The 12494-nt window shown below is 45.0% G+C and overlaps 1 protein-coding gene across 12 annotated transcripts in view; it reads right to left on the bottom strand.

The window, feature by feature from the left end:
• matn4 (matrilin 4) overlaps nt 1–12494 on the bottom strand; it is a 57618-nt gene that overhangs the window by 10637 nt on the left and 34487 nt on the right. For 3 of the 12 annotated variants that reach the window (XM_087255542.1, XM_087255543.1, XM_087255544.1), the window contains 2 exons: nt 9213–9335; nt 7453–7575 (listed from right to left, as the gene is read on the bottom strand). In XM_087255542.1, coding sequence (XP_087111668.1) covers nt 7453–7575; nt 9213–9335 — 246 coding nt within the window. 12 annotated transcript variants of the gene reach the window in all.

Here is a 12494-nt window from a genome sequence, read left to right as displayed (position 1 = left end):
TGTACACGCAGTGGCAGACGGTCGAGCTGGGTTTCTCCCTTGCCTGGCGTTCTTTGGGTCCGGTCCTCCAGAGCGGTGCGTATAAAGTTGCAAACTTCACAGAAAGAGCAACACAGTCGTGCAGCACGTCCTTATCAGGACGGCGCTCCGACTGTGCGTTTCTGGATGCGGTGGTTTCCTGTCCTCGGATGATGGGCGCGGGCACAGCGTTTCATGTCTGGGGGTCCAGCATGTTAATGCGCTGCTCGCGGGCAGTTCATGTCGTCATTGCGATGCCATGACTGTTGCGCAAGATCGCGGTTAGCCTTTGCAAAAGGGTGAACCACCCCAGTTGTCCCCTGCTCTGCAGCGGGCACTCGGGCAGATCTGAGGGTTTCAGCGAGAGATAATCCGTCGCCCACGGGCCCGCGGACCTCCCGCTCCTCTAAGCGCTCCATCCAAGCTTCGGGCGGGGGAAGCGATCCGTCTAACAGATGGTAGCCCTTACGCCCGATGACACCGGAGACCAGATGTCCACCGCGGCATCGGAGGGTGGGCTTTCATTGTCCGATGATGATCCAGACCCGCTCGCCCCCTTCGGGCTGGTGAGCGCTGTCACTACGGATCCTGAAACGGACATGTTAGCCGTGCTTTCCCGGGCTGCTTCGGCCGTGGGTTGGAGATGGTTTATCCCCCAGCTCCGCGGCCGGACCGACTAGAGGGGCGTTCCCTTCTTCCCGGAGGTGCACAGTAGGCTCACGCGGTCTTGTAAAGCACTTTTTTCTGCTCGTGCTGCGTGTTCCTCCACCCTAACCACTCTTGACGGTGAAACAGCCAGGGGGTATGTGGCGATTCCTCAGGTTGAGTGCGCGATGGCGGTAAATCCGCGCGGCGCCTCTTCTTGGCGGGGTCCGCCTCGTCTCCCATCCAAAGCCTGTAAGTTATCTACCTCCCTCGGAGCTAGAGCTTACATAGCTGCGGGCCAGGCTGCTTCCGCCTTGCATGCGATAGCCACCTACCAGCGCTACCAAGCGCAGGCGCTGGCCGAGCTGCACGAGGGTGGGTCCAACCCAGGCTTACGAGCTTCGCACCGCCGCCGACTTAGCTCTTCGGACTACTGAGTCCGCTGCGTGTGCGTTGGGGAGGACGATGTCCACATTAGTGGTCCAGGAGCGCCACCCCTGGCTGATATGCGCAAAGTCGACAAAGTCCGCTTTCTTGACTTCCCCATATCCCCAGCCAGGTTCGGCGACACTGTCTGTGAATTCACCCAGGAATTCAAGGCGGTGAGAGAGCAGTTGGTGGGTGATGTTTTATCGGCGGTCCGTAGCCCGCTCCGCCCGCCGTGCCATTCATACCTGCTCCTCGCCGAAGGCGCCCGCCTACGAGAGCTGCTCCGCCCCCGCACACGCCTCAGGCGAAGCGAGCGCGTCGGGCACCTCGGAAGCAGGCAGCCCCCCTGCCCAGAACGCCGCTAAGTCCGGCAACGGACCGCGAAGCGCCCCTGGGACAGGCCATCTGGAGAAGAGGGAACTTGCTCTTTCCCCGCTGGAGGGCGGGGCCCCATTTCCAACGGCACTTTTTACTGCCATGAAAACATTATGAAAGGGCACTTTTCACTTCCCCAGATGTGACAGCCCGAAATCTGCCAGTCTGGGACGCTATGCTTTCTAGCTTGCAGATTCGGTGCGTTTCGCCAGTGGCTCACGAGCGCTGGGAGGACGGTCTCCTTTCTCCCACCCCTCGAGCCTCCCCTCCGGAGCTCGGGTTTGGAGTGAGAGCAAATATCTCACCTCCAGCTTTTCCGTGGGACCCGCGAGCTTCCCGGATCAGCACACCCACTCCGCGCTGCCCCACTGCTGGTACGTCAGCGATTGTAGCGATGAGTCCATTAGCGAGAGCTCTGCCTGCCTGGTTAGCGCGGGCCAGCTCTTCGCGGTGGCTCATACGCACAATCAGACTCGGCTATGCGATTCAGTTCGCGAAACGGCCCCCCAAGTCACGGGTGTGTATTCACCAGGGTCAGCCCCCTGTCCGCCCCTGTCTTGCGAGAGGAGATTGCTGTCCTCCTGGCGAAGGATGCAATCGAGCCGCTCCCTCCAGCCGAGATGGAGAGTGGGTTTTACAGCCCACGCTTCATCGTGCCCAAAAAGAGCGGTGGGTCACGGCCAATCCTAGATCTGCGCGTTTTGAACCGCTGCCTGCACAAGCTGCCGTTCAGAATGCTCACGCAGAAGCGCATCCTCCGGTGCGTTCGTCCTCTGGGTTGGTCTGCAGCATTAGACCTGATGGACGCGTATTTCCATGTCTCCACTCTTCCTCGCCACCGACAGTTTCTGCGGTTTGCGTTTGAAGGTCGAGCTTGGCAATACAAAGCCCTCCCCTTCGGGCTCTCTCTGTCTCCGCGGGTCCTCACCAAGCCCGCGGAGGGTGCCTCAGCGCCCCTTCGGCTCGCGGGCATCTGCATACTCAATTTCTTACGACTGGCTGATTTTTGCCCTCTCTCGGAGCAGTTGATTATGCACAGAGACAAAGTGCTCTGGCACTTCCACCTGTGGGGGTTTCAGGTCAACCGAGAAAAGAGCAAACTCGCCCCCGTGCAGAGGATCTCTTCTCTCGGGCTGGAGCTGGACTCGGTCACCATGGCAGCGCGCCTCTCCGGAGAGCGCGCTCAGCTGATGCTGTACTGTCTGAGAGAGCTCGACAGTAAAATAGTGGTCCCACTGAAACTATTTCAGAGGCTCCTGGGGCATATGGCATCCGCAGCCGCTTTATGCCGCTCGGATTATTCTATATGAGACCACTTCAGCACTGGCTTCACGATCGAGTCCCCAGACGCGCATGGCACGCGCGCGCACACCGAGTCTCTGTTACTGCGCTGTGTCGCCGCGCCCTCAGCCCTTGGAGCGACCCCTCGTTCCTACAGGCCTGGGTGTCTCTAGAACAGGCGTCCAGTCTTGTTGTCGTTTCAGCAGACACTTCCAACACGGGCTGGGGGGCTGTGCGTTGCGGGCATGCGACTGCGGACCTGTGGAAAGGTACCCAGTTGCATTGGCATATCGCCTGGAGCTGTTGGCAGTGTTCCTCGCTCTCCACCGTTTTTTTTCCGGTGCTGGAGCGGCAACACGTGCTGGTCAGGACGGACAGTACGGCGGCGGTGGCGTATATCAGCCGTATAGGGGGTATGCGCTCTCGCCGCATGTCTCAGCTCGCCCGCCGTCTGCTCCTCTGGAGTCATCCGCGGCTGAAATCGCTGCACGCCATTCATATTCAGGCAAGCTCAACCGTGCAGCCGATGCGCTCTCACGGCAGCCTTGCGTCCTGGAGAATGGAGACTCCACCCCGAGTCTGTTCAGCTGATATGGGCGCGATTCGGGGAAGCCCAGATCGATCTGTTGCTTCCCCCGAGATCGCTCATTGCTAGTTGTTCTTTCCCTGACCGAGTGCTCTCGGCACGGATGCACTGGCTTACAGCTGGCCTCGGGGCACGCGCAAATACGCGTTTCCCCCAGTGAGCCTGCTCGCGCAGTTACTGTGCAAGGTCAGGAAGAGGACGAGGAACAGGTTGCTGGTTGCGCCCCTCTGGCTCAACCGGACCTGGATGTCAGAGCTCTCCCTCGCGATAGCCCTCCCCTGGCAGTCCCTTCGAGAGAGCACCTACTCTCTCAGGGACAGGGCACCACCTGGCACCCTCGCCGATCTTTGAAGAGATTTTAGACGCGAGGAAGACTTAGGTAACCTCCGATTGCGGTGGCTAATACCGTCACTCGGGCTAGAGCCCCCTCCCCGAGCGCGCCTATGTCCTGACGTGGAGTCTATTCACTGAATGGTGTGTCTCTCGCTGAGAAGACCCCCGTAATTTGCCAGATCAGCGTTGTGCTTCCTTTACGCCGAGAGAAGCTGGAGAGCAGGCTGTCGCCCTCCACACTCAAGGTTACGTGGCTGCCATCTCCGCTCTCATAACGCGGTGGCTGGCAGCACCGTGGGAACGCATAACCTCATCATCCGGTTCCTCAGGGGCGTTAAGCGAATTAATCCATCCCGCCCCCTCTCATGCCCTCTTAGGATCTCGCCCTCGCTACACAAGCCGCGTCAGATCCCTTCGATCCTCGACTCAGTATCTTTCTGTCCCTGAAGACAGCTCTGCTGGTCGCGTTGATATCGATTAGAGGGTCGGGGACCCGGAGGCATTTTTCGGTCAGTGACTCGTGCCTGTAATTGGGCTGGCTTCTCTCACGTCCTGAGACCCCGCCCGCGATATGTGCCCAAGGTTCCTACCACTCCGTTTTAATACGAGGTAGTGAGCCTGCAAGCGCTGCCCTCGGAGGAGGCAGACCCAGCCCTTCTTTATTGTCCAGTTCGCGTTTTGCGTATTATCCGGACCGCACTCAGAGTTTAGATCATCTGAGCAGCTCTTCGTCTGTTATAACGGTCGGCAGCAGGGAAGTGCCGTACCGAAATAAGTTCCCACTAGATTGTGGATGCCTTTCTTTCACTATCAGAGCCGAGATAAGCCGCGTCCCCCGAGAGCGCGTGCGCACTCCACTCGGAGTTTCGCATCCTCTCGAGCGCGCGCACGCGGCGCCCCTCTAACAGACTTCTGTAGAGCTGCGGGCTGGGTGACACCCAACACATTTGCAAGGTTTTACAATCTGCGAGTGGAGCCGGTTTCCTCAAGGGTATTAGGTAACCCTTGGTGATTGAGGAAACAATTCGGTAGGGTGTTGAAACACGCTTGCTGCGCCATTTTCCCTAACACGGAGATACGTGCGCCTTTTTATCTGTCAGTAAAGTTCCCCGTCAGGTGAGCCCTGCAGATTCCTCCATGGCCCCCAGCACTGACTCAGCGGAGGAGTCACTTGCTGGCCCACTACGTTGTAGGTCTGCCCGCTGGTCAGCCCGCGTTTTGGGTAAAGGTGCCTGCTATGCGTGGTCCCCACTAGGCGATCCCATATGCTTATTCCGCCACGGTTAAGTCCCCCCCCTGGGCGGACCCGTGTCTTCCCTCCCCGCTAACCACTCTTTTGCTATGCGTACTCCCCCTTTTTAGGGCTAGTCCATATGTAAATTCTGCCATCTATCCCCCCTTGGGTAACGGATGGCCTCCGCAGCGTCCTCCCTATCGGGATTGCACGCTTCCCAACGTACTGTCGTATTTTCCTAGAATTATCTAGATGCTCACGACTTCCCAAAAATTATATCTAAATCCGTAAAACTTCTGTTGAAGTAGGATAAATTAGGGCCAGGGACACGTTGGAGGACCGCGCCCCCCATGATGCGGGTGCGTCACGCTTGCTTGACTATCTCCTCATCGGGGGTGTTGGTAAGGTGCAGTCATTATGGCGCTTTCAATGGGCTCCCAATGCGTGGATTTTACAAATCAAATCCACTTATAGTGCTGAAGTTCCCCCCGAAGGGGAACGTTCGAGGTTACTAAAGTAACCCTTCGTTCCCCGAGGAGGGGAACGGAAGCACTATACTCCGTCGCCATAATGACTGTCCCTTAGCTGTTGAAAGTCTCTTCAGCTTAAAAAGGATAGCGTCTGCTGGCGCCAGGTGAGCTTATATACTCAGTTGATTGCTTATGCCGCTCACCTGCGCAGGCTTGCGCTGCCAATTCATTCTTAATTGGCCCGTTCAATACTCTTTCAGACGAGTAGCTTCTGAACCGAACCTCCCAATGCGTGGATTTTACAAATCAAATCCACTTATAGTGCTTCCGTTCCCCTCCTCGGGGAACGAAGGGTTACTTTAGTAACCTCGAACGTTCAGTTCGGTGTGGTTTAATATTCACTGCTGAGAGTCCAAACTCTGAAGAGCAAATCCATCGATGCGCAGCTCCACAAGTCCAGAAGCATCCAAGCCAGTGGCGACAGCGACGAGGAAAAAACTTTACCAATTGGCGAAAGTGAAGGAAAAAAATCTCAAGAGAAACCAGGCTCAGTTGGGCACGACCATTTCTCCTATGGCCAAACGTCTTGTGCAGAGCTGCAGTCTAGGCAGCAGGACTGGAAAACGCTGGACGTCCATCGTGGAGAAGCTGCAGGTGGGAGTGGTCCCCTGCTGGTGTACAGGCTGGCCCTTCAGGATCAATGTGGAGACTCGTCTATCACTGGGGTCTTACAGGCATCAGTCTCAGTATTCTAATGGACTACTGACAAACCATTAACTGAGACCTTTTAGGTTAAACAAACTATAATTAGCTACTTATTAGTAGTAAGTAAGGTAGTAGTTGGGTTTAGGATTACGTAGAATTGGGAATGTAAAATAAGATACTTTATATAGTTTATACATTTATATGTTAATAAGCAAGTCGTTTATGGTGTGAATTGTTACTTAAACTGTTACCATTTTTAGTTGGTTTTACTAGACTTTATTTTTATAAGTATCAATAGTTTACCTGGATTTTTTTTTTACAATAATAAAAAAATAAATACAATAATATAAAAATTTCTTTACAAGAAAATACTTTACTACTATTTTATATTTATATTTAAAATATTAATTATGTATAAATTCTATATTTATTTTAATTTACTATCTGCTGTTTATTTGTTATTAACTTTTAACTCAGAATATTTTCCAGTTAGACCTGTGTACAAAACCTAAAAGCCTGGTCCAAGGAATTTGATGAAGAAGTGCCTGACGACATTAGGAATTAATGTCTCGAATGAATTCAAGACTTTTTGATAAATCTGAGCCACAGGTTGATAACATTTAAAGTAATTCACAGATTATTCATTCATTCATTCGGCTTAGTCCATTTATTAATCTGGGGTCACCACAGCGGAATGAACCGCCAACTTATCCAGCAAGTTTTTACGCAGCGGATGCCCTTCCAGCCGCAACCCATCTCTGGGAAACATCCACACACACATTCACACACACACACTCATACACTATGGACAACTTAGCCTACCCAATTCACCTGTACCACATGTCTTTGGACTCTGGGGGAAACCGGAGCACCTGGAGGAAACCCACGCAAAGGCAGGGAGAACATGCAAACTCCTCACAGAAACGGCAACTAAGCCGAGGTTCGAACCAGCGACCCAGCGACCTTCTTGCTGTGAGGCGACAGCACTACCTATGCACCACTGCCTCGTGTCACAGATTATACTATCCTGAAAATAAACTATGCAAAATATTCCAGTTTGTTTCCCGTTTGTGATGAGGCAAATCTAAAGATGGTTCTTTATCACATTTTTTGGAGATTGGAAGCAAAAGGAGGTTAAGTCAGATCATTGTCTTGCGGTACTTGAATATTCTGAGACAATACACACTTTTAAAGTCCCTGCAACTGAGCCACCGTGTCACCCTGAGTACCTTAATCATAAACAGTAATTTTGCTCCTTGACATATTTGGTTTTGGTCCCAGTATCTTGTAGAGAATTTTCCCTTTTATGCAACATTTCTGATCATAAAATCTCAGCAGTAATAAGTGTGGTCTGAATGTAAGTGAGCGTGCATTACTTCCACAGCTCTTGCCGTCATCCTGCAGCACGTGACCCTCAGGACAGATGCAGTGGTATGATCCTGGAGTACTCACACACTGGTACTCGCAACCATGCTCAACTGTGTTGCATAAGTTATCCGCTGCAGGACATACACATAGATGTAAGTAATCATTAAAACAGTAAAAAAGCAATAATTCATTTCAGCAAGCATGCATGAAATTGATCAATATGACATTTATATTTAAAAAATATCAACAGCATTAATAATAAATGTTTCTTGAGTCTCAAATTAGTCTATTAGGATGATTCCTAAAGGATCATGTGACACTGAAGACTGGGGAAATGATGATAAAAAGATAATCAAATAGAAAATGGTTATTTAAATAATATTTATTTTATGTAATAATATTTCAGTTTTTTATGATTTTGTGCAGTCTTACATTGTAAAAAAAGACAAAAAGTCAAATGTTTTACACGTTAATTTTACTTATTTTTATAAGTTAATCATGTTTCAATTACATTTTTTAAGTCATACAAATTTTAACTTAATATTTTTAGTCAGTTTGATTGATTTAAGTCGAAATGACTAGAAAAGTAAATTTGATTCAACTAAAAAAAATAAGAAAGCAAGAATTGTTTTGCAGTGTAGAGAGGTTTAAGAGACTCAAAGATGTGAAAAAAACCCTTCTTAATGGCAGTTTACCACACATGCTTTGGGAATAAACCATGTCTAACTGCACTTTCATACCATATTCATGCCTCAGAAATGTTTTTGGGTCTAACTGGAAAACCTACAAGAACAATAATATACAATTGAAGTCAAAATGAGAAATTGTAATTATTTTAAAAGTATTTCCCAACTGTAGGAGAAATTTCTTGCAACACATTTTTTAACCATAACTAATTTCTAATTACTAATTTATTTTGTCTGCCATGATGACAGTGGACAATATTTTTGTCCTCATTAAGAAAAATGCTAATATTCAGCTTAAAGTGCAATTTAAAGGTTTAGCACGCTTATTCATGTAAATTAGGATAATTATTTTTTTCTGTTGCCAATCCAAAATAAATATAGATTAAGGGGGCTAATAATATTGACCTTAAAATAGTTTTTAAAAACTAAAATCTGCTTTTATTCTAGCTGAAACAAAACAAATAAGACTTTCACCAGAAGAACAAATATTATAGAATATACTGTGAAAAATACCTTGATCTGTTAAAAATGACGTAAGAAATATTTTAAAAATAAGCACTAATCATTTTGACGTTTACCGTACATGTGAATAAAACAGCTAAACTACACTTTGTCTATAACACTGGTAAGAGAAGCGAGAGGAAGTGACTAAGCTTCTTTAAGCAAATTTCCAGAGCTTCAGGTGAACTTAAGATAAATGACACACTTGATATTTTCTGTTCAAGGCCAAGGTCTGGGAAGGCCATCAGACTGAAAGAGGGGGTGATTCACTTCCGCACCATCTGATTTTGAGCAGATTTTAAGAGTTTATGCCAAGTTAACCATACTGTGTTGAGAAATCTAAGCATAGTTCGGGAGCCAGTTATTTTTATGAGGTGAAGCAATCCAATAATCACCTTAAAAGCTAATAAATTATCTCATCTCATATAACGTGAACGTAAAAAAAAATAATAATGAAGCTTCTTGAAATGCAGTTATACATATATGATAATACATCTACTTCACAATATTGCTAAATATTGCACAATATTGTTCTTTTAAAAAAGCATCATATACAATAGCCTTGTGAAAACAGTACATACACTGGCAGGTCTTTCCATCCTCCTGAAGAGTGTATCCTTCATTGCAGCGACAGAAGAAGCCATTGAGCACACTAACACAGTGATGATCACAGCTGTGATTCCCAAAGGAGCAGTAATCGATCACTAAGAGGCAAAAACAATAAACAATGAAGTGAGAAAACAATGTGAAACAGAAATAAAGATGACTGACTGCGACTGTAAATGTACCCATCTCATAAAGAAATGTAATATATGCAATATACATATATGACATGAGTTCATATTGAGCTCATACAACATATAACATATGTTGTATGTATATGAAACATACACTCCCCGGCCAGTTTATTAGGTACACCTGTCCAATTGCTTATGAACGCAAATTTCTAATCAGCCAATCACATGGCAGCAACTCAATGCATTAAGGCATATATATATATATATATATATATATATATATATATATATATATATATATATATATATATATATATATATATATATATTTTTTTTTTTTTTACATACATGTACATCCCCTAATTAAAAATTTGGTAATATTTGGACAAATATGACATATATTTTATATATGTGAAATCCAAATGGACCTGTGTGTTGTACAGTATATATATAGGGTAACACAGGCATTTTTTCTAGTATTCTTCATGCAAAACCACAAACTATCTGGTATTTCATTTATAACTGCTTCAATAAATTCTAAAACAAAAGGCAAAACAAGAAACTATGATCATTTAAAACAATATGCAGTACTTTCCCCATTATAAATGAGCATTAGGCAACTGTCCGTTAAAATGTAAATACAGCAAGCAAGATGCAAACAAGAAAACCAAGCCAAATGTGAGAATCATGCATTATATGGAACTAAATTATGTCAACCAGTTATTCTCACTAACTTGTACAGGTCTTCTTGTCCTCATTGAGGGTGTATCCGTCCTTACAACGGCAGTGAAAACCATTGAGGACACTCACACACTCATGCTCACAGCTATCATTCCCAAATGAACAGTAGTCAATCACTGGAAACAGAACAGCAGATTTTAGAAGAGCAGAAAATAAGCATCAATACACATGTTTTGTCTCAAAATGATGCACAGACAAGCACCCATCTTTAGTTTCTATATTAGAGAAAGTAGAACGTTAGCAGTTAAACCAGCTGGTCCAAAAAATAGACATATATTTAGCTTAAATGTAGAGCTTTTAATGTGAAAGTTGTGTTTATGGTGTGCTTTGAGATGAGGTCTGACCCTGCTGTTCACCAGCAAAACCTATAGAAGCCGATTTCCACCTCATAAAACATGCACTTGTGACTTTTGTGCACAATATATCAGCCAACATATTGGTATCGGCTAATAAATACTTATTCTTTTAATTATCGGTATTAATCTGATATTAAATCTGATAAATTATGGACTATTTCTATCAGTTCACCCACTTTAGATGATTTAGTTTTTGCAACAGAAAAGACAACATGATGACAGAATGGGAGATTTTCGGCGCGAAAATAAGAAGAACAATCCGATTTGTAAAGGATTTAGCAAAAACAAAGTTTGAATATAAAATCCGCCATCCACTGTATTTGTATTCATGTTTCAAAGTTTAAATTTATATTTGGTTAACATTTTGCTTTGCTTCCAATTATAGTTATCGGTTTAGAAATTAGCCAAAATTTTCATATTAATGTAATTGCAATTGTATATCCAAAAATGTGGACCACATTTATTTCAAATACTCATCGAGACTGCCTTAATTTGATCAAAGATATAGAGTAAACTGTAATATTGCAAAATACTATTACAATTTAAAGATGTTTACTTTATTTTTTTCTATTGGAATATAATTTAAAATGATTTATGCTCCAAAAACATGTCTTATTATCAATGTTAAAATTTAAGGTGCTTAGCATTTTTTCTGGATTATTAGAAAGTCAAAATAAGAGCATTTAATTTAAATGGCTGTGACAATTAAAAGGCATTTACTTCTATTAGTTTATTGCATCCTGGCTAAATAAAAAGTTTATTTTTTTGTGGTTGTTGTCATATCTACCTTTTGAATGCGATTGTATATCCATTTCACATTCAAATCATGTTATATTGCTTCCACTTTTTATTACAGTAAGTGTCCTTAATTCAAAAAGTCTACCTTTAACTTCTCTAATTCCCTTACAGCCTAACCCACCATTAAACCCATTTGTACCACCAAACCTGTCTCTAACCTTACCCGTATCCAACCTTAATATCATCATCAGTGTTGTGCGAACAATATGAACACAATACACTGTAAAAAGCGATTAGTTACTTTAAAAAAAGAAGTAAACACATTGCCTTAAAAGCAACAAGTGGATTTCACTTAAAAAAGGTCATTAAACCCATTGACTTAACTTTTCTAATGGTGCAGTTTGTTTACTTCATAATTTTAAGACAATAATCTAACTCTCTTTTCTTAAGTAAAGTCAACTAATCGCTTTTTACAGTATATGTACATCATACTTATTTTCTGATGAAGTACATAGTTGTTAGGATTACTTAATATAAAAAGAAACCAGTGTATGTTTTACTCTCAAGTGTAAATGGGCTTCCATAAGAGCTACCAAAAGCAACTTGTCCATAATATGTCTGTGTGTGTAGTTCAATGTGTCGCCCTCACTAACTTGTGCAGGTCTTGAGGTCGCCATTGAGTGAGTATCCTTCATTACAGCGGCAGTTAAAGCCTTTGAGCACACTAACACACTGGTGCTCGCAGCTATCATTCCCAAATGAACAGTAGTCGATCACTGGAACGGGCAGAGAGAAGCAGAGAAGTTTAGTGGCCAAAGTTGTTGGAAAAAAGCTTAATGTTTTGTAGGTGGAAGAAGCACAGAAAGGAAACGTGCTATTATGTTTATTTCTCATCTGAGATGTGACTGTTTTATGAATTTGGAGTGGATAATGGATTCAAAAACAGTGATAAAAAGTTTTTGGTTTATCAATCTGGGGTTATGGATACAGTCTGTGGGTCGATTTAGGAGTATGTGTGTGTGGCTTTCACTAACTTGTACAGGTCTTCTTGTCATCGTTGAGCGAGTATCCATCGTTACAAATGCAGTGAAAGCCTTTGAGCACACTCACACACTCGTGCTCGCAGCTATCATTCCCAAACGAGCAGTAGTCGATCACTACAGTAGATTAGATGAGTAAAATGAAATTAAGGACATGACCAAACAGATTACTCTTTTACACAAATATCCTATTTTTTCCCTCAGTTATTTATAGCATGAACATAACTGAACTTATCAAAAACATAAGCACA

Source organism: Danio rerio, chromosome 6 (genome assembly GCF_052040795.2).
Source record: "Danio rerio strain M-AB ecotype USA chromosome 6, GRCz13ab, whole genome shotgun sequence".
NCBI classification, from domain to species: Eukaryota; Metazoa; Chordata; class Actinopteri; order Cypriniformes; family Danionidae; genus Danio; species Danio rerio.
This window is presented reverse-complemented; position numbering and strand designations above follow the sequence as displayed.